Below are 23,748 nucleotides of genomic sequence, written 5' to 3'. Positions count from 1 at the left end.
ACCCTTTCAATACATTAAACTGAATTTCAGCACAAAGTAACTATTTCATATTTTCGTTTTCTTTAATGTATTCTGAATAATTTGTTAATTCTAGGGAAGATCTCAGTTGCATATAGAACCACCAGCTGAAAATAGATTACAATAATCCCTTATTTTATATGTAAACGAAATACCTTAATATTTAGCTGCTCTTATCTATTTTTAACTGATGCTCTCTTTCTTTGTCCTCAGGGAAGTTACCTTCAGGGCTTTATATTATTTGTCATCAGCTGTGGGATTCTGTAAAGTCCTTGTACCAACATTTAGATTTGCACATGTCCTTTGCCACCTGCTTTTTTAAGTATAAAACATCTTAAAACACAATTTAAGTACCCAACATCTTTCATCAAGGCTATATGGATGCCTCTCAACAGGACTGGTGTTTGCAATTTAATTTCTAACTTTGTACATTTAACTTAATTTACCTAGCCACCACAACTCATGAAAAACTTTGAATACCACTTATTTGGATTCAGTAAGCTATCGTTGTAGAGGAAATGCATGTAAAGATAGAATTCATCTGGAGTTCTCTGAAGGTCCTTCTCCTCTGGCAGAGAGCATTGGAACTGTGAGAACCAGAAGCCATGGGATACAGTTTGTGGATGGAGCTTGTGTTCTCGTTGGATCATGTTGTAACCAGCCAAGGCTTCCTGTATCGGCCGGCATTGGGGTGCTCATTGGTCCCCATTACAAGTATCCCCTTGCCTGCAAACTTTAAGAGATGCATTTATTCATTAAACACATATGTTTAGGCTATTGTATTGTCCTAGGTAATAAATGCATTGATGTTTTTGTCCACTATTTTCTTATTAGTGAACTGTTGAACAAAACCATTCTCCAAATTTGGAATTTGATGTATTGCCTGTGATTTGTATGAACTCTGTTTTTTCTTCTTATTTTGTTATATTAAAATTCCTAGACAGGTTGACAGTGAGTATGTCAGTTGCAATTAATAATTAGCAAAGCACATGCCAGTGAGAACACTAAAATATTTGGAAAGAATTAATTTGTGTGAAAGGATGAGAGATTGCCTCAAGGTGTTAGGGGACAAGTAGAGGCAGAGGTTTCCTGTAGGAAGTCTAGATAAAATTAACAGTTGACACGGGTGAAATGCTTAGGCCAGACAATTACACTCTGTTTTTCATCATTATCAGGCATGACAGATTTCTTAAATATTATAGAAGTAGATGTGAGATGTGCAACTCAGCCCCAGGGTTAGGTCCTCAACTCTGGGTCACTCATGGCCGTAATAAAATACCAGCAGCCACCGAGGCTGAGGAAGGCAGGTACTCTTCCCCAGTGGACAGAAGTGGCTGTTGGGACACAGGCTGTGGTAACCATGGCCCTCTGTTTACTTCATGGACAAGGAGTTTCTTCTTTTTTCGGGTTCCAGATGGAGAGAAATACTATTGAAATTCTCTCTACATATTTGGTTAGAACTTCTTTAGGATACAATTTTTGTGTATTTCCAATATAATTAAATCGACACAATTATGTATCACTGACCTTCCATATTTATTTCACACATCACTAAGTAAGATCACTGAATAAGATCAAATGATGTGAGCGCAGATTGTCTCCATGTTGATCTGTAAAGTTTTCTCCTGTGACATTACTTGATAGAGGTATTGTGAACTATTTGATGAATCATAAACATACAATTTCAAATGATTTCAGCCAATACCTTGAATTATATTCATTCAATAAAGATGCATTTGCTAACCTTATACATTTTATGAAGGATAAATAGAAATGATGGAGTAAATTAAAAAAAAAATATTTGATAACATCAAGCAGCCAGGACCAAATAAGGTAATATTAGAGTAGGCAATGTAACTTGTAAAGCACAGGACTTATAAAGAGCATTGTATCTGATTAAGAACCTCAATCAGTGAAATTAGGATAGTGCTGAAACACATCTTTATCATTTCCTGAGAACAACTGTCTTTGCATTATTCTCCTCACAACTTCCTTTACCTGTTTGTGCCCGACACTGTAGATGAGAGGATTCAAGAAAGGAGGTGCTGTGGGGCTGGAGTTGTGGCTTGGTGGTACAGCATTTGCCTTGCATGTGTGAGGCACTGGATTCGATTCTCAGCACTGCATATATAAATGAATAAAATAAAGGTCTATCTATGTCTAAATTTTTTTTTAAATGAAAGAAGGAACTGTGGTGCAAAAGGCAGAGAGAACTATGTCCTAGAGTGTGTCAGAGGTTTCTGAAGGCCTCAGGTACATACCTGTGCCAGAACTGAGGAAGACTGACACCACAAGGATATAAGGGGTGCAAGTGGAAAAGGTTTTGCCTGGATAGTTGGTGGGAATTTTCAACACAGCAGAAAATATGCAAATATGTGACATGGCAATAAATATAAAGCAACCACCACAATCCACCATAGCAGAGACAAGAAGAAAGACCTCAGTGCTGATGGTGTCAGATCAAGAGAGCCTCAGCAGAGAAGGGACATCACAGAAGAACTGGTGGACTGTGTTTGACTGACAGAAGGATAGCCGAAATGTGTCTCCAGCGTGCACACCTGAGTACAAGGGACCACTGAGCAGGGAAATCAGGGTCATGGGGACACAAACCGGGGGTTCGTGATTGTGGGGTATACTGGAGGGGCTGGCAGATGGCCACATTGTGGTCCCAGGCCATGATGCAGAGAAATAGAAGTTCAACACATGACCAGGAAGATCTGGGTTGCACAACCAGCCACTGAAATGGCCCTGTTGCCAGTGAGAGTTGACACAAGCATTGGAGATAGTGACGGAAATGTAGCACATGTCCAAATGGACAGGTTCCGGAAGAAGAAGTACATGGGCGTGCGCAGGTTCTGGCCAGCAGTGGTAACAGCAATGATGACAAGATTCCCTAATGAGGTGCCCAGGTAGGTCGGGGGGAATACCAGGAAATAGAGAAAACTCACTTTCCAGGCATCAGGAGGACCCAGAAGGAGAAATTCAGTTACTATGGTGGAAGTGGCCATTTACTGGAAATTCTGATTGTGTGAGAAGATAAAGAGATAGGAGAGAATAAGCAAAAAAAAAAAAAAACATGATTAATTCATATTAATTTCATATTCATGTCCACAGGATTTTCTTGTATCTTGTAGTAACTTCCCTTGTAGAAGAAAGGTCACTCTTGGTTTTCTGATGTTTAATCATTTATAAGCAGAGTGGACCTCACGGTGTAGGTGTGGAAGTCTGAAACCCAGGATCTGGACATGACGTACAGGGCTTGTCCTCGGCTTCTCCATCATGACCTCTTGAGAACTCCCATGCAGAGAGCACTTCCGGGGGGTTGCTCACCTTCTCTCCTGCCTGACCACCTGTGTGACAGTGCGTTCTTTAATGCTCTCTAATTTACTTTCCTTCCTTCTCTTCCATGAATACAATTTCAACATTGTTTTGCCAGTGTATCCACATTTAAATAATTCAAATTGTCATTTTTTTATATTTTTATGTAGGAATCTATTCATTAAGTTGGAGGATTTATCTCCATGAACATTAAAAAAGAAAATTTACCCAAGAAGAGACAGTCTCTGAAAAACACACTTTCCCATTCCAGGGCTGCAGTTCCTGTGTTGTGGTAAATTGAGGTGGCATGACTGCACCTGGACTCTCTTGCAGTTCCCCACTCTTCCTGTTCCCCCATGCCCCAAGATGTGGGTGGTGCTATCTCATGGCCACACGTCCTCAGCCAGACCTGCTCCAGCCCCACTGAAACTGTCTTTTCCTCTCCAACAGATCAGTGTAAGGTCTTAAAAGCCTTCGGGTTCCAGCCCAGATGATGTTCTCCTAAACTTCTACTTTACCATTGTTTTATTCCCATGTTTTATTCCTTGCTCAGTACCATGACATTGAACATTCCTTTGTCTATACAACGATTTTCTTTCCTCTTGGTGACACCTTCCATTATATTCTTTTCTTCTCAATGGTGTCATAACCATTGAAAAGATATTGACTGAATATTCTAAAAGAAAGTTTTGCTCATGATTGCAACACTTCTGCAGCAGTTCAAGAGTCAACTCCATCATCATTTCCTCTGCCTTCTGCAAACCTGGTTCTTCCTCACCACCTTGCTAGGTTAACCACACTCACCTCTTAGAAAAGTGACCTTGCTGCTGAGCCTGCCTGTGTTCCTCTGGAAATGTGTGTGTCCCCCAGAGTTGATGGTGGGTGGCCAGACACAAGTAGGTTGCTGTTAATTTCACAGTGAGGGTGAAGTTCAAAGAGGTCTTATTCAGTCTACTGCAATCTGTTTTTCATCCCATCTCCCATTCTTCTCTGACACAAACCTGAAGCTCATAGCGACCTCCTTGTTGATAGCATCCCCTGAACTGGCTGCCACAGCCCCTTTCTGACTGTGATGTAATGATTTAATTTCCCCCATTACTATGTATTGGGCTTTAAATAAATCTTAAATGAAAGTTGTCCTCTGTAAAGTGCTTTACAATCTCAAATTTTTTTCCACAGTCACAGCTGCATCACGTATAGTGTAAGCTGGTGGGAGGTCATGCAAGCCCAGTGTCCTGAGCACTTGCAAGGTAAGATCTCTTTAAAGCAGTAATCATCCAACATGTGTTTACTGATGACACAAATATTGCCACAGGTGTTTCAGAGACTGAGGTTTTGGAAACAAGAAAAATATTGGTATTTTAAAATAATTTGATTACCATGAGAGAAAAAATAATACAATATGTAAGAAAGTAAATACATATGACAAATTCAGAAGGTGATGGGTGTTAAGACAAATCCATATGAAACACCTTGCAGCTTTTCAGCCTTCTCTACTAACTTCCAGGTACTACAGGGGTCCTTGCTGACCATCCCTAGACATTTGTATCAAGTATGAGATGGACAGTTTTACATGTGTTTGCGATCTAGAAGCTGGCATAGAACCACAGACACATTTTGTTGGTTTCTATTTTGTGTATATTAAACCATGTACTATTTTAGTTTCTCCAAAAGAACTTAGTAATTCTCCAGTATGTAGTTTGATTTATGTATGTTTAATTGAAAAATTTTTCTCTAAATTTGACTTTTTTCAGGGATCAGTCTCATAGGAATCTTCAGAAATTTGGATATGATAAAATAAAAATATGAATCACCTGTCATAGGTCATCAAAGTATTCCTGAGAGACCTACAAAATATGATTATTTTATGATCCCATATTTTTTAAAATAAGAAATAAGCTTTAGTTTGACCTTAATAATATTTAGAGTGTTTAGAACTACATTCTCTTTTAAGGAGTGAAAAATGCTTATTGAAAATTTCCTCATAAAAGCCAAAAGTTGGGGACATAAATTAAACAAAGTTCAGGTAGCATGAAGGTCACCAAAAGAAGGATGAGGAGAAGTTAGCATATTTTTAATGCCAGAAGTATGAAGAGGGACTGCTATAAGAGTGCTTTCCTTATAAAGTGGGAAAGCTGGGAATTTTCCCTTTTGGTACTTCTCTGGATAGTGCTTAAAATAAGGAAATGTTTGGGAAACAGATTGTAAGTAAAAATGCAAAGTCTTGCTTGGGTTGTAAGATACAGGAATTAATTATTTTCTAAATTACATTTTTCCATATTAGCAATTATGGCTTAGTGCTATTGATCAGTCACTGAGGAATGCTGAGGGACATTTTATTTTATCCTGATCTTCATAATGTGCTTCCAAAGGCTGTGCAACTCTATTTTTATATTTTTACCACTGGATACACATCCTCATCCACCATGCCTTTAGTATAAAATGGGAAAAATAATTGAAAAAGACAAATATAATTTTGAGCAGTAAAAGTTGAGACTGATGAATTCAAAATGCTTCCATGAAAAAAAATGTGTAACATATTAAATGTTTTTATTTCCCAGAGTTACTTGAAAATATAAATGTATGTTATTTGCATAAATGAATTCTTATCCTCCTGTCACCTGTAAGCTATTTGGCATTTTGTCCTCCTATTGCCTTAATCTGAATGTATCTATTTGTCATATCTCAAATTTCTTTGCAAAAAATTCAGTGTATTTACTAAATTTGTGGTGAGAAAAATTAATTTGAAAAAAAAGAATTTGAAACCCATAAGTGGAAGCATGAAGAACTCTCACATGTGGTACTTGCAAACACTGGGCAGAGGTCCAGCACACTCTGCACATTACTCTTGAAGCACATGAAATCATAGCAAATACTACAGTGTTCACAAGTCTTCACTGTGCCTGTTACTCTTTGCAGAATTAATCATTTGTTTCTGGGCTAGCTGATTCTCTGGATGAGCTTGCAATTTAGTGAGCAGAATAAAAATGAAGCTTCAGATGTATTTGGACTCTAACTGCCAAGTAGTCACTCCTGAGCGTTGCTCGTTCTCCGTGTGGGAGCAGAACAGTGTCTCTCCTTGGTTTCTCCCATCAACTGTGTTTGCATCCGGGGTAAATCTGTTCAGCCAGCACAATGCCAAGCAGGATGCAGGGAGCTCAGTCACCCCTGCTCTATGTGAGCCTGGTACCTTGCCAGTGGGACCAGGGCCCCCAGGACCCCACAGCTTGGTCTGCAGAGACAGGAGGACTGAGCACACTTGGTCTGCAGAGACAGGAGGACTGAGCACACCACCAAGCAAAAGCATCTCCAGGGCCCAGGACATAGAAGCTGGCCTCTTGCCAGCATGGATAATGGATGACCCAGTCAAATTCCTCTGCTGGGCATCACCTTAAGTCATTATTACACTGAGGAAAAACTGATGGCTTTTACTATGTGTATTTTCATCTCTGCACTCCTTTGCCTCAGTGTGAGTTAGGGATGTTTATGGGATCGGATTAACATTAAGGGTGGTAACCAACTCTCAAGCACTTACTACCCTGGAGGGAAATATCTTACACTATCTGCAGTTCAGCAGCCAAAATTTCTTATCATTGAGATGAAATCCATATAACAGAAAGTTAATCTTTGTAACAGTTCATGGTTATCAATTCAATGTTATTTACCACATTACAAATTTGTACAACTTCCAGCTACATCTTGTTCCCAAATATTTTTATCACTCTCAATGAAATACCTATCATTCACTTACTTATCCTTACTTACAGTCATTGTAAGCCACTAAGTATAATCTTCATGTTTGAATTTATGTCTAGATATTTTGTATGAATAGAATCACTCAACATGTTCCTTTTTATGATGGGACTAAGCCTGATGTTTTCAAAAGTAGTCCACATTATAGCATTTACCACTTTTAGTAGATGAATACATTTCCATTATATGTGTATACAAGCATTTTAAAAAGTCCATATAGCCACCTATGGACATTTTGTTTCTTTGTTCTGTTGACACAGTGTGGGATTTGCCAGTCTCTGTTAGGCTTCCTGGGATAAATTCCATATGAATACAGTATGCTCTTTTTGATGTGCTGTTGGACTTTGTTTTCTAGATTTTGTTGAGAATGCTTACATCTGTCTTTGTCAATGCTTACATCCATCTTTGTTTGTAATTCTCTTTTTTGTGGTGGTTATTGAATAGTTGTCTGGATCTAGTACTAGGGAAACGTTGGTTTTGTATAATGGGACTTGAAAGATCAAAGTTCATTTCAATTCCCTGGAGTAGTTTCCAGAGACTGGGTGTCACTTCTTTTTGAATGTTTAGTAGAACAGTAGTGAAGCCGTGAGCTCCTGGGTTTTTTTTTTTAACTGGGAAACTTTTTATTACTGATTCAAATTTATTAGTCATTAATGATGTCTATCTTATATTTTCTCATAATTCAGCCCTGGTATATTATATTTGCCACAGATTTGTCCCTTTCTTCTAGATCTTCCAATATGTTGGCATATGGTTGTTCATAAGAGTTACTAGGAGTCTTTTGCATTTCTGTGGCATCAATTATAATTGGCGGCATCAGTATTTGATGGACAAATTTATGCATATGATATTGAACTAACTTTTGTTCTTGTCAGCAATATGTGAGTACACTGATTTCTCTAAACTTTAACTACAACAGTTTTACGAACTGACCTGAAGTATATGGCTACTGAATATCATTTTGCTTTACTTTCTTTCTTTCTTTTTTAATTTACCCATGTTTAATACAACTCACACCTTCAGTCACAAACCTTGATGGGACGTTCGTCTTTCCTCACAATTATTCAGAGACTCCCCTTATACTGGGAGTCCTCACAGTGGGTGCTGTTGGGAGTCGCCCGGCTCCAAAGACTAACTTCCCCAACCCCCAAGAAGAGCCATCCAATGGTGAGCCCTGCTGGCTCACATGATCCTTACCCACCAATCAGACTAGCCCTGCTGGTTCACATGATCCTTACCCACCAATCAAAAAGCAACCCATGTCAACTGTCAAACCCTTCAACCATTAAACTGTCATAACTGTCAAACCACCCCCGATTCTATAAATATGCAGAGCTGTTCCTCAATAAATGGGCATTTTCTCCAACGGCAAGCCTTGATTGTTCTTTCAGGTACGAAGGCAGGAAAATCCAATCTAGTATGTTTCACTTCTTCTAGGATCTGATCTCCTCCACTCTCTCTCTCTTGCTCTTTCCATATTTTTTCTCTGCCCAAGTCTCAGTCCACAAACAGATCAGGGATGCTGCAACTCAAGCCTGGGCCCCTTTGTTCACAGTGTGACAGCAGCTAACATGACCTGGTCCAGAGGCCTGAATCCATTTATTTTTTCTTTCTTAATTTCATTCATCAATATTTTGTAGTTTTAAATGCATAGATTGTTCACCTCATAGGTTAAATTCATTCCTAAGTATTTTATTGTATACATACATTTGTGCCTTTTAGTTATACATGATGGTAGAGTATATTTGGACATAGTTATTCAAAATGGAGTACATCTTATTCTAATGAGGACCCTAGTCTTATGTTGTTTATACATAGTTTTGATGCTACTGTAAATGTGATTTTTTCTTAATTTTTGATAGTTCATTATGATGAACAGAAATACTACTGTAGATAAACTTATCAACAAAAATTTTTCTTCTCTATCTCAACCTCTTCTGTAGTTCAATGTATATCAATCTTCTGTAGCTGTTTCCCATTAATTTCTGAGAATTAGGCATATTAGAGATTCTCTTTTTACAGTCCCCCCCCCCTTGTATGATGAGCCTTAGTTAATGGCAGTTGCTGGGTTCTTCTGCTTTATCTCTATTCATATTCAAAACCAGCCTCATTGAACTCTTCAAAGATGCCTGCTTTACCAGGCAGAGTTCCCTACCAGAAGTCCACATCCTGGCACTGGGAGATCCAGCTCCGAACCCCAGTACCAAGTTCACTAGGCAGACCCTCCTTTCAGAGGTCTCCTCTGCAGCTTTGAGGGGTCATCTATCACCTCTTCCCCAGCATTTATCCGATGTGCTACCTTTCTAATGGTAATAGCTGTTTATCTTATAATTTCTTTATGGAACACTTTTTATTTTATTTGTGCATTTTTGCTTTCATTTGTGCTATATGGTTGTACATAAAGATCCATTTTTTAACATAATTATGCATGCATGGGATTTAATTTACTCCATTACAGTCCCTGGTTCACCTTCTTTCTTCCTCCTCCTCCCTCCCTTTATTCCCCTTCTTCTATTCTACCTATCTACTTTTGAGAAAGCAGCCTCTACCTCAGAGCAAATCCTGTCCAAGGAAGGGGTATGACCTTTGTCCTTGGAAAAACCCACAGAGCACTCCTAGGCACATACCCACCCTGCTGAGTTGTTAATCTACAAATAACAGGAGATATCTGTGGAGCCAGGTGTCCCTGACTCAGTCAGGCTAGGTGAGGAACCATAGCAACCCCCTAGCAGCCACCAATCAGCATGAGACAGGGAAAATACCTGGGATTCCAGATGACCCTCCCAGAAGTTTATGGTGGTTGGTAACATGTTGGGAAACCATGTAGTTCAGCACATACCCTCCTCGTGACTTAAACCAATCAGTTCAAACAAATCCCCCTCTTGTACTAACCAATCACCCTTACCCAACTTGCTCCCACCAGTGAATGTGCTAATCATGTTTTAGAGTTGTTTTATGATTTTCCAGCGGTATGTGATGATTTGCTAAGAGATGCTATGATGTATGTGAAGTCCCTACCTTCCCCAAAGAGGGTATAAAACTGCTGCAAACCCTAGGCTTGGGGCCTCTCAGCGTCACCAGTTGCTGTGTGCACACAGTGGACCAAGCTAGCTTGCAATAAACACTTCTTTGCTGCTTACATCGATCTTGGTCTCTGGTAGTATTTTGGGGGTCCCGAATTCGAGCAAAAATTCCTGATCTTAGATGCACAAATTTCAGTCTCTCCATTTACTATGGTTTTAGCTGTGGGCTTTGTATACCTGTCTTTTATTATGTTGAAGTAGTTTCCTCCTATTCCTACTTTAATGTACATTTTTATCTTGTTTGGTTTTGTTAAATGTTTTTCTGCATCAATTTTAATGATCATGGTTTTTGTATAATTTAATGTATTTCATTGATTGATGTAGGTTGAACCATCCTTGCATCCCATTATAAATCTCACTGCTCAGGAGTATGGATTTTTTTCAATGTGCTGTCCAATTCAATTTGCTATGTTTTTGTTTTGTTTTGTTTTGTTTTGTTTTGAGGATTTTTGTATTACTAGTCACTTGGGCATATTGCTATTTAGTTTTCTTATTATATCCTTGATTGTGGTTTCAGGGCAATGATTGACCTCTCAGCATGAAGTTGGGAGTGCTACCTTCTCTTCAAATCTTTAAGAGTTTAAGAAAGATTGCTGTATATTCTTCAAATATTTTCTAGATTATCTAGTAAGTCATCAATCTATTCTAATTTTCCAAAGGGAAGATTTGCTAATCAAAATCAGCCTTCTAAAAAAAATTGAACTCTCAATGTTTTATTTTCACATTATTTGAAAAAAACCGTATAGTAAGCAGAATTCTCTCACAGAAGCATTGGAAGTGCTGCCTATTCATGCCATGAGCAGAGTGCTGTCTAGCAGCACAATTAGCCCAACATCTTCAGTTCCTTCTCTTCTTTATTGGCACATTACTCTTGCAACATGCTTTGGAGCACTAATTTTCTCAGTCCTTTTGTTGGTCTCTTAGTTTCCCCAAAGGTCCCTACTTGCACCAGACATCTGAGGCTTACATCAGTTGCCTCTGGGTGTTGTGTGCTAGAGGCACCAGGTTAACGTGGGAGGAATTCTCAGGAGTCAGAACTTTGAAGATGAGTTCCCAGAGGTTATCCATCATCTTTTTAGCTTAATGAGCTCCATGACTGTTCTTCAAAAACTTAATTTGCCAGATTCCAAAACTTCCCCTAATTATTCCAGCCATCAATTATCTCTATGTTTTGCTCTTGATTATGCCTCTGTCCCGTGTGGCCCTCTAACTGTGCCCAGAGGGGGCTGGGAGTGCTTACTGCTCACAGTAAGCAGGCTGTCTGCAAGATACCAGGGTGGAAATCCAAAAAAATCATTGTCAAAAAACAGCGCTGAAGAAAGGTAGCAGAATACAACAATTACTAATAGGGCATTATGTAAAATTATGGATGTGTAACCGACGTGATTCTGCAATCTGCATTTGGGGTAAAATTGGGGGTTCATAACCCACTTCAATCTAATGTATGAAATATGATATGTCAAGAGCTTTGTAATGTTGTGAACAACCAATAAAAAAAAATTAAAAAAAAACAGCGCTGAAGATATTTTCCCTTATGTTCCTGGCCAGAAGTTTGATTGTTTTAGGCTTAACATTTATGTCAATCATCCATTTCAAGTTGATTTTATATGTGACATAAGATAAGGGCCCAGTTTCATTCTTTTTCTTGTGGAAATTCATTTTTCTCTTAGCCATGTGTATGGAAGAGTCTTCTGTTTCCTCCATGTGTCTTCTTGGTGCTCTGGTTGAAAATTTGTCCAACTGACCACAGTACAGTGTGCTGACTTTAATTCTTTAGGATAATACCATCCATACTGTTAAACTAAACTTCCAGCACATAAAACAGAACTAATGTTTAGATTAGTTCTGAGTTTTTTACATTGTTCCATTTGTCTATGTTCCTAGTTTTATGCCAGTGCTATACTCTAGAATGCTATGGCTTTGTAAAAATATCTGAAATTAGAAAGCATAATGCCTCCAATTTCGTTTTTCTTTCTCAGCATCTCTGCAAACATTTCAGGTTTTGGTGGTTTCAAACAAATGTTTGGATTTTTTTTTCTATTTTTGAAAGAACGTTTTTGAGATTTTTTTTTTTTTTTTTTTGTATCAGGGATTGAACTCAGGGGCACTCAACCACTGAGCCACATCCCCAGCCCTATTTTGTATTTTATTTAGAGGCAGGGTCTCACTGAGTTGCTTAGCACCTCACTTTTGCTGAAGCTGCTTTGAACTCGTGATTCTCCTGCCTCAGACTCCTGAGCCGCTGGGATTACAGGTGTGTGCCACCGTGCCTGGCTTGTTTCATATTTTTTATTGGAGCATTATAGTAGTACATAATGGGATTCATTGTTACATATCTGTAAGTGTATATAGCAATTTAATTTGGTCAATATCACTCCCCAATTTTACCCTTTCCCTCTTCTCCTTCCCCCACTAAATTTTTCTTCTATTTTACTGATCTCCCTTTGACTTTCATGAGACCCACCCCCCCCACACACATACCTTATCTTCTTTAGCTTCCTCCTCTGAGAAAAACTATAAAACCCTTGACTTTCTTTATTTTGCTTAATATAATTTTTTCAAGTTTCATTCATTTCCCTGTAAATGACACAATTTCATGCTTTTTTATGACTGAAAAAAAATCTGTGATTATTACTACGTACTCTTTATCCATTCATCCATTAACAGATATCTGGGCTGGTTTCAAAGTTTGACTATTATGAATTGTGCTAATATAAACATGGGTATGCCTGTATCAGTACAGTGTGCTGACTTTAATTCTTTAGGATAATACCACCCATACTGTTAAACTAAACTTCCAGCACATAAAACTTTAAAGGAAATACTCAAAACACACTCAAAACATAGCATTATTTGTTTTTCAATTATAATATGGAAAAGGATAAAAAGAACAGCAATGTAGAAAATATTTCATGTGCACAAGAAAAACCCACCATCTTTCAAATTTTAAAAATCATTTAAATTCCACACAAAAATTTTATTTGTGCATTGTGGAATATTAAAGGATAGTCATGGTGGTGTGTAGTATGTAAACCAAGAAAATATAAAGAAGTTAACCTGAGATTAAACTGCATGGAGATTGGAGTCTGAGATTCAGTTTTGCTTGCTGGTTATTTCCACAATTTCCTACAACACATCTTCTTGGATATGATGTTCAAATGTTTTTCTTTTCTAGGATTAATAGATATATGTTCAAAGAAGTTGGAAGCTGATTTGAGATTGTATCTTTCTCAGTCTTCACTCTCAGTAATTCCTGCTGACATTATCCTCAGGGTGAAAAGAAATTGCTGTTCCAGTCAGGAGACAACAGATATGTGGAGGGCAGGCACTGTCTTAAAAGCCCAGGCACACATTATATTGTGCTCTACAATGTAGACACCTCGTATTTTTGCAGATGAATCTCCAACTTGCTGAATTCTGTGTGAGTATGTGTTTGTATGTGTGTAGTCTTTTGTCTGTATATGAGTCATTGTGGGTCTCCTACTTTATTTAGAAGTTTGGTAGAATGTTCTACCAATGCTCATAAGTGAGTTTCTTCCCCATAAACTTTTATATATTGGGTGAGATCTGGTCTAGTTTGGATATCAAGGTTCCATAGCCACATTTAATGTGAAGAAAAATTTCCAATTTACTGTCATGTGCAAAAACAAATTTAGTGCCTGTACCTTTTTATTTTTTTTATTTTTTTTATTGGTTGTTCACAACATTACAAAGCTCTTGACAAATCATATTTCATACATTAGAATCAAGTGGGTTACGAACTCCCATTTTTACCCCAAATACAGATTGCAGAATCACATCGGTTACACATCACATTTTTACATACTGCCATATTAGTGACTGTTGTATTCTGCTTTTTAAAAAATATTTTTTGTTGTAGATGGACACAATACCTGTATTTTGTTTATTTAGTTTTATGTAGTGCTGGGGATCAAACCTAGGGCTTCACACATACTAGGCAAGTGCTCTACCACTGAGCTACAACCCCAGCCCCTAGTGCCTGTATCTTTAAGGAAAAGCATTTAATTAAACTCTGTGACCACTGGACTGGCGCCATAGACTTAGGAATTGAAATAGTTCTGGCTATCAATCATTATGTTCAGTTGCTATTTTCTCCTATTTTTATTTGTTCTTGCACAAGATGGATTTTCCCAATAGAAATATAGTTTACTTTTTAAAAATCTTTTGCCTGAACATTTTTGTAATTTTCTTCTATGAATTTTTATCTCTACTCTTTGGATACACATGTTTTTCATTTATTTTCTCATTAGTCCTTTAATCTTCATGTATATTTTTAAAGGCAATATTTAATATAATTGAATTACCTTTAAATGTATAAAATGTTGTCATTTGAAATATTTGATTTTTTTATATTTATAAATATATTTATTTCACTGTTTGAAAATATAAACATAAATGGCAAGCAGAATATGTAGTTGATAATTGGACCATATATAAATATAGAGCTTTGGCCAGTCTCTCCACTAACATCACAGGGAGCCAGCCTTCTGAAGACCAGACCTGTAGCAGGGGACACCACCACCTTTAGGGGCATGGGCACCCAGCTCATGGCCTTACCTTGCTCTGCTAGCTGAGACCATGGTTTCTCATAGGAGTGCTACAGGTGTTCCTATTTTTCATGAGTTTTTATTTTCTGCTCAGGAAAATTATGTGGGAAGGACATTAGTTAAAATCACACAGAACATCCAGAGAAGAATCTGCATAAATCTCTTCATTGTGATGGTGGCTTCAGTTGCAGTGTCTGGACAGCAATGACAGCTGAGGGGTGATCATCACCCTTGTTGGCACATGCAATACTGATGCTACTTTGCAAAGACACAGTGCTTGCCTGTTTCTAATGAGGTCAAGATCTTGTCACTTGATCTTCTGAGTAAAATGAGAGGTCAAGAGGAAGCAGTGATGCCTATAAAGTCAAGTAAACTGTGCAGTCTCAGGTCACTGCTTAGAAATTTAGTGGAGATTTGGACGTAGCCAAGAATGCCTAGGCCAATGCCAAGTGCTTCCTTTGGTTGTGCGCCCTCTTGTGTTCACCGTTAAGATGTGCGCTATTCAGTGAGGAAGGGCAGGTGCTCCTCCTGTCAGTAGAAGGGCCTTGGTTGATGCAGGCTTTTAAATGTTCAGGGATACATCTTCTGGTTTTCTTCAGGTATTCCAGGTAAATAAATTCTAAATAACTTGAATTCAGGATAAATATGCTCATCAACATTTACAGAATGACAGTGATGTAGAATATGTATTATGTGATATTAACAACATGGTCTGCTTAAAGCAATAAACACCACCATGAATTAATTGACAGATCTAATTTCTTAATTGTTTAAAATTTGTGTCAAGTAGCCACACTCAGTGGCACATGCCTATAATCCCAGTGGCTCTGGAGGCTGAGGTAGGAGGATTGCAAGTTCAAAGCCAGCCTCAGCAAAAGCGAGGCACGTAGCAACTCAATGAGACCCTGTCTCTAAATAAAATACAAAATAGGGCTAGGGATGTGGCTCAGTGGCTGAGTGCCCCTTAGTTTAATCCCCAGTACCCACTGCCACAAAAAAATGGGTCAAGTGAAAAAAAAAGAGAGAATTAGAACTAATGGGCATCTAAAGATGGAAAATATATGTTACCACATTCAAGTTAACTACAAAATTGATAACAGATTAATAAAAAATATACTTGGTATTGAACTAGGGGCACTTAACCACTGACCCATATCCCCAGTCCTTTTTTTAAAAAAAATTATATTTTGAGTCAGGGGTCATTAAATTGCCCAGGATGGCCTCAAACTTGGGACACTCCTCCCTAGCTTCCTGAGTAGCTGGAATTGCACACATACAACACAGGTCAAGCTGTGTGTATTTCTTTGTTGTCTATACTCTACAAGACAAATCTATTTAGCACAACTCAAGAAGCACATTCTTTGGCAAAGTAGACATTAATGTACATACATACATACATATACGTGTGTGTATATATGTGAGTCTCTAAACCATCTGCATATCTAAACACCTTCCCTTCAAAAATCTGAAAGACCCTCCACAGGGCCCCATGAGCTCATGATCTGCAGCCAGATAAACCCCAACATTATCAACCTCTACTATGAATTTATTAAACTTTCCTTCACTAACTGGCATTTCCAAGTTTCCCAGTTGTTCTTTTTCAAGCTCTCTCAAAGAGTGCCCCTAGGAATTCTTAATCAATGTTATCTATAAATAAAGTATCCAGTAAGAGGCACCAAAAATATTCCCAGGGAAAGCTCCCTAGAGAGCTCCAATCACATTACCTCATTTTCCCTGATGGTGTGGAAGTGTTAACAAGGCCCATTATTTAATGGACATGCAGAAGAACTAGCCACTCCACCCACCTCTCCAGCCTTCTCCTCCCTAGGACTTGCTGACTTGCTGATGAGGAGGTTCTGCTCTGCCCTCACTTGGATGTGTCTGGATGCAAAAAGTAAGTCTTGCTCCATGCGAGATCTGATTAGTTGAGATAAAACTCATGGTTACCTAACTGCAAGTGATGTCTTTAATTTGTCTTGACTTCCATTTATTTTAGAATGTTGCAGGGAGAGAAATCAGAAAAAGGCTCAGGTAAATGGGTGGATTATTTGCATTTTACAACCATTCAGAGTTTAAATTCCCCACCATGTCTGTATATCAGTTATGTACAAGAACACATGTCTACTTCTAGTTGGCCAGTCTTATTTATATTCCGGATGGGAATCGCTGATAATTCCTACTTCTGCGGCTGTTTAAATAACTTTAAATCTGTTGAGGAATGTTGACAGCATCAAATGGCTCACTCCACGGAGATGAATCCTCTTTATCATTCCCCATTATTTACTTGAAGATATCCACAAATAACATTTTTTTAGCTTTCCAATTTTGCAGGAATTGTGAGCTAATGCATACTGCCTCTGGTAAACACACCTCAGAAGTAGGGGACCAGCTTGCTTCATGTGCACCCCCAACTGCTATCATAGACTCAGGTCTAATTGGGGAAGCATGGGGTGAACGTGTCTCCAGAAAACCCCAACTGTGCAGAGAAAAGATATAAAGTGCTCACACTTATTGAGCATGAATAATGCACCAGATGCTCTTAGCGAATTGCCCGTGAATCCTGTTTAAGCAGGAGTTTACTTACAAGCATGTGGACACTCAAAACATCATAACCATGTAGACACTGCAAGTCTGAAGTCCTTGACTGACCAGCTGTGAGCAGGACACACATGGCCTTTCTGTGGGGTATATGGTCAGCAGATAGTCTTTGTGAGGATATTTGAAAAAAAAATAAGAAAGAAACCAAAAGACCAATTGTGTCTGTCCTTGCAAAGCTGAAGTGGGAACAGAGGACAGAAGGCAGCCTAGGTCATCTAGCAGGGGGCAATGGGTGATAAGAGGAGGGGGTTGGAAGGAAGAATTGAGGCAGGACAGTGGCAGCTGGGATCCCAGGGACAACAACAGCATTGCCTCCATCTGAAGAATATGCCTCTGCTTTGGATTGCACTAAGGAGCTTCAGTTCAGGACCACCTACCTGTCCCCTCCAACATCTAGCAACACCCTAAAAGAAAGCACACAGATTCCTGAAGAGGCAGGAACATGAGATGCACACTGCTGGGTTGATACACCTGTTTTAAACTATTGTTTCCAATGTGGTTTTCATGATTTATTTTTTGGCAATGGAAACGATGCTTTCTCTTTTGCAATTACATACACATTCAAGCAGAAAGGCAGATAAACAGGCTATTAACCCTGGGGAACAAATGTATTCATGGGCCAGTGAGAACAGTAGCATGCTCCCACAGGATATTCCTTTCATTGGTTGGCATCCTTTAGAAAGAAGAGTATTCGAGGATACTGGGTTAAAGCTTAATTTTGTTAACAAAGACATTCTCAGGGGAATAATGTTTTATTGTTAAGAAGGCACAAGTTTTCACGATGCAAATGTTCATTAGCACAATTTTAATTTCCAGAACTACTAATATTAGCAAACATCAGAACTTCAGTGACTCCTGGTGAGACCCACTATATTCTATTCACTTCCACCTACAATTGGTAACAAAGGTTTCGTCATCCATCCAAGAATGCATCCCACACTCAGGATTTGATATCTCTCTTCCAAAATCCCAGGGATGACCTCACCATCCAGGGTTCCTCAGGTCCTCCTGAAATGAGGGAGGACTGAGGAAGTGGTTCAGGGATGGAAAATGGGGACATGTGGCTCCCAACCCTCCTGGATTAGCCTCAGCCCAGGCGCACACTCTCACCTATTCTTTGAACCTTGAACCAGGAGCCACAGATGCACCTGGGTGTCTCTGGCATGAGCCAGGTGGGCATTCTGCTAACTGCTGCTTCATCCCTGACCACCTGAGCATTCACACCCTTCTGGGTTTCCCCAAGGACCTCTATGCACACCCATCCCCACACCATTCTTTGAATTTTTTTTCTTTGCACTTGACAAGGGATATATGTCACAGGTTGCATCAGGAATTTTAGGAAGGAGAAGACCCCAAGGTACCTCTCCCACACTATAGGTACTCTAGGGGTTGTACTCTGCACAACTTGCCATTCCCCAAGTATTGCACAGATGTCTCCATCCAATGGAAAATTCCAGGACTGCCTCCAACAGCTGCTCAGGATCATAGCTTTGGTACCAGCCAAACCTAAATCAATGCTCTTTAGTGTTCTCCAAGTCCATTCGATCTGCCCACTGCCTGGCCTGGAGTCAATGGAGGGTCCCACTCAACTGTCCTCTTTCAGTTCTTACTAATGTTGAATACAGAGAGGAGCTGTGGGAATCAGAGATGGACTGTGTTCTTGGCTCTCCAGTTCTGCTGTGGATAGGGAATGCCTTCCCTGGAGTTTGGGCATATTGGGGAAGGGCAGGCTCAAAACAGCAGATAAGCTTCTTCTAGTGTGGTTCTGTTGAGTGTCTGCAAGATTCCTAACTGTCCTTTGCAGGAGCTTGAGCACTCCCACTGCTGGAAATACTAGAGCGAGCTCCTACAGATCCACATCTAAAAGCCAAGTGTATGAAGGGCAATGTCTCAGGTTGCACTCAGGCTGCTCGCTCCTTTATTCTCCACTGAGCACCAACTGGGCTTGGTCCTGAGCACTGACTGCATAAAGAGAAAGACAGAGCCCCATCCTCAGAAGCTCATGCCTGAAGAGGGAAAAAATGGAAAGTAGGAAATAATTACTAAACCCAGACCTCTAAGGTGCAGGGATTTGGTATGCACACCTAGAATCAAGGCTTACATCAAGTTTATGCATTCATTCCCTGTGCTTTAGCAGAGTTGTTTTATAAAAGATCCCTCAAAACTGTTTTTAGGTATTCTAACTCCAATGTGTTTATTGTGATCAACTTAACCTCAATGTGTTTGAGGATATGAAACAATTCTAGGACTCTTCCACATGAGGTGACAGTGGACAAAAATTTACATGGATGTATTTAATCATATCACAGGAAACATTCCACTGTTGATTTTCTTACTCTCTTATTTCACTTAGCATGAAGTTCTCCATTTCCATCCCCTTTCTTTTTTTTTATTGTTGGTCGTTCAAAATATTACATAGTTCTTAATATATCATATTTCACCGTTTGATTCAAGTGGGTTATGAACTCCCATTTTTACCCCGTATACAGATTGCTGTATCACATCAGTTACACTTCCATTGATTTACATATTGCCATTCTAGTGTCTGATGTATTCTGCTGTCTATCCTATTCTCTACTATCCCCCCTCCCCTCCCCTCCCCTCCCCTTTTCTTTATCTACCCCCTCTACTGTAAATCATTTCTTCCATTGTATTATTCTTCTCTTACCCCTCCTTTCCTCTTATGTGTGATTTTGTATAACCCTGAGGATCACCTTCCATTTCCATGTGATTTCCCTTCTCACTCCCTTTCCCTCCCACCTCTCATCCCTGTTTAATGTTAATCTTCTTCTCAAGCTCTTCGTCCCTACCCTGTCCTTGGTTACTCCCCTTATATCAAAGAAGTCATTTGGCATTTGTTTTTTAAGGATTGGCTAGCTTCACTTAGCATAATCTGCTCTAATGCCATCCATTTCCCTCCAAATTCTATGATTTTGTCATTTTTAATGCAGAGTAATACTCCATTGTGTATAAATGCCACATTTTTTTTATCCATTCATCTATTGAAGGGCATCTAGGTTGGTTCCACAATCTTGCTATCGTGAATTGTGCTGCTATGAACATCGATGTAACAGTGTCCCTGTAGCATGCTCTTATTAGGTCTTTAGGGAATAGACCGAGAAGGGGAATAGCTGGGTCAAATGGTGGTTCCATTCCCAGCTTTCCAAGAAATCTCCATACTGCTTTCCAAATTGGCTGCTCCATCCCCTTTCCCCAGCTCCATCCATTTACCAACAAATGACAAAATTTCATTATTTTTTATGGCTCAGTAAACTCCATAGCATATATAGACCACATTGTCTTTAGCCATTCACTCTTCATAGGCACCTGGGCTGATTCCATATCTTAGCTATTGGGAGTCATTCTGTAAACATGGAGGGATGTGGCTGTGTCACTATAGTATGCTGATTTTAGCTTTTTTGGATGAATACAATGGAGTGGGACAGGGGGCTCATATAGAGGTTTCATTTCTAATCTTTGGAGATATCTAGTGTTTTCAAAAGTATTATTCCATACTGCAAAATCCAGTTGTTTGAGTTACACATGGCACAATGATCAAGAATCTTCTAAATGACAAGGCTTTTTCTGCAGGTCATAGACTGAGCTCTGAAGAATGGGCTTCTACTTTATTCTTTCTGAGAAAAGAGGTCCATCCTACCTCCTTTCAGATAACATTTGCAGTATAAAAAGAGACCCAGCCAAACTTCACAGACAGATGGAATCCTGATTGGCAGTTAACACATTCCTGTTCTCTCCTGTATGTTCTGCTAAAAGGTTTGCTGAAGAGTGACTGCATTTAATTCTCTGTCTTAACCCCCTCCTCCTTCTCCTCTTCCTCCTGATCTGGTCATCCTTCCTCCATATCTTTTGTTCCTTGTCATTGGTTTTCTTGTTGTTTTGTGTTTATATTATTACCTAGAAGTTGATCTAGAAGTTGAGGTAGTCTTTCTTGGTTTTTAACATATTAAATATTTTCTGATCAATATATTAATTGTACTTCACAAATTTTAAAAAATCAATAATTTAGTAAATCCTGAAACTACAAAAAAACAGTAAAATCATTCAATTTTACAAAAAAATAAAATAAAATCAATAGTTTAGGGAAGGACAGCAAAATTGACACCAGTAAAGGGAATTGGTCAAGAAGGTAATCATACAAAAAAAAATCTAGGAGGGATTGGAGAATTTATAGGCAGTCACACCAGGAGGAAGAAAGGAGTTAAAAAATACACATCTCTCCATTGGCTAAAACATCACTGATGGAGTTAATGTTGAAACACCATAAAGTGGTGAATTGTGGCAATGTATGAAGTAAATACATGAAACTTCTTACCTGAAGCCATCCAAAATGAAGGGGGAGGAAAAATTTGTGAGACATCTCTCCTCTCCTCTCCTCTCCTCTCCTCTCTTCTCCCCCTCTGTCTTCTCCTCTCCCTCTCTTCCATGAGGCTCTGTTTTCCAGCAATGTGATGAGAGCAGTTGACTTGGACACTGGCTGCAGATTGGTTCATCAAAATCATCACATAATTCCTTGAGTTATGATCATTGTATAAGCTGCTTCTTGGGCGTTTTTCCATTGAGAGAAGATGTACCTCTGTAGACAAAAGCCCTTCGTGGACAAGGTTTCCAGCTCATCTCCCGTTTCTGTTCTCTTGCTTAGCTCTCTGTGGCCACTGCATCCGAACACAACTTCAGAGAGGGAGAAATGTTCAATCACACCAGAGTGACCCAGTTCATCCTCAGGGGCTTCTCAGACATCCCAGAATGGAGATTAGTGGCTGTCTTATTTTTCTCCTTGGTGTATGCCTTTGCCCTCCTGGGGAATATCTCAGTCATCATAGCTGTGTTTAGAGACAGCCGCCTCCACTCGCCCATGTACTTCTTCCTGAAGAATCTGTGTTTTGTGGATCTGAGCTACACCTCGGTCACCATCCCCAAGGCCCTGGATACCACCCTTGAGGGATCTGGGGTCATTTCCTACTTTGAGTGTGTCACTCAGCTTTACCTGTTCTTTACACTTGGTTCGACTGAGTGCTTTCTGCTCACGGCCATGGCTTATGACCGGTGCATGGCCATCTACAGGCCCTTGCTCTATGGGGCCATCATGAGCCAGAGGCTTTGCTGTGCCTTGGTGGTCCTGGCCTGGGTGGGCGGGGCCCTCTATGCAGCCTTCCTGGCCCTCAACACCTTCTCCCTTCCCTTCTGTGGGCCCAATGTTATTGAGCATTTCTTCTGCGACATTCCTCCTCTCATGAGACTCTCCTGTGCCGACTTCCACTCCAGAGAGGAGATGGTCTTCGCTGTGGGCAGCTGCGTCATCATGAGCTCCTTTGCCCTCAAGGTCCTCTCCTACATCTGCATCATCTCCACCCTCCTGCAGATGCCCTCCGTGGATGGCCGGTGGAAGGCCTTCTCCACCTGCTCCTCCCACCTGACCACGGTCCTTCTGTTTTACACCAGTGGAAGCTTCACCTACTTGAGGTCTGCGTCTCAGTACTCCCCCACCCAGGGTCGCCTGGCATCCGTTTTCTACTCCATCCTCACCCCTTCCTTGAATCCTGTCATCTACTGTCTCAGGAACCGAGACATGAAGGATGCACTACAGAGAGTGTACTGTCAGAGAAAGTTCTGAGTGCTAGCCACCGCACAGTGTGGACTCGTGTCCAGGGGTCTGATGGCCAGGGGGTGCAGACAAACCTTACCCCATTCCTCCCCCTGATTCTTCACCCTGCAGACCCCTCCCCACACGGCCACCTGCTGCTTCTCCTCTCTCTCCAGATGGTCTTTTGCTTCAGTGGTTTTATATACTTTCCACCACAGAAAAACAAATTTTGATTTCTTCAGTTAGTACCTTAAAAATCAATTCTTTTTAATATTCATTTTTAGTTGGACACAATATCTTTATTGTGTCTAAAAAAATTCTTCTTCCATTGGGTGTATCTGTAAGAATTCATGTTCTTTTTTTCCCTCTGATCTTTTCTTATAAGGTACTCTCAGATCTTTATCATCATTCTCATGTAATGGCCCCTAATCTTGAATTTTAATCTCTCTCTTGACACCGTGTCTTTGAATGTAACATAAGGAACACATTTTTAACCTTTCTAAAATCTACTTATTCCTTTCCCGCTCTTTCAAACTGCCTTACTATTCCTAATTCATTTATTTAGCCCATGTTCTGCTTAGATCTTGAAGCCAATGAGTAGAACCCATTCTCATTTCATCTTTGAAGTTGTTGAAAATGGAAAACCATATGGAAATGGAAATGGAAATGGAAAGCTATCCATATGCTCTACCACTAGCTATTATCCCAGACCCAATAATCTAATTTTAGACATTGTTTAGCTTTTGACAGCTCCTTCTTTGCAATAGCATCAAGTTAAATAAAATAAAAAGTTTTGTTGTGATCTATG

The 23,748-nt window shown here is 39.6% G+C and overlaps 1 protein-coding gene and 1 pseudogene across 2 annotated transcripts; one reads left to right on the top strand and one right to left on the bottom strand.

Moving 5' to 3' along the window:
- Positions 1 to 2,238: 2,238 nt before the first annotated feature.
- LOC308635549 (olfactory receptor 14C36-like) lies at positions 2,239 to 3,026 on the bottom strand (annotated as a pseudogene). The gene has a single exon. The product of its transcript is annotated as an olfactory receptor 14C36-like (transcript).
- Positions 3,027 to 22,043: 19,017 nt separating this feature from the next.
- Positions 22,044 to 22,970, top strand: LOC308635648 (olfactory receptor 5V1-like; the record flags this gene model as incomplete). The annotated part of the gene is made up of 1 exon (XM_081270204.1): positions 22,044 to 22,970. One exon carries the CDS (start codon positions 22,044 to 22,046, stop codon positions 22,968 to 22,970), a length of 927 nt encoding a protein of 308 aa, XP_081126330.1.
- Between the last annotated feature and the right edge of the window lie 778 nt (positions 22,971 to 23,748).

Source organism: Spermophilus citellus (assembly GCF_964194105.1).
Source record: "Spermophilus citellus genome assembly, chromosome: 17".
Classification (NCBI taxonomy): domain Eukaryota; kingdom Metazoa; phylum Chordata; class Mammalia; order Rodentia; family Sciuridae; genus Spermophilus; species Spermophilus citellus.
Note: the sequence above shows the minus strand (reverse complement) of the source record. Positions and strands in the feature narration are given on the sequence as shown.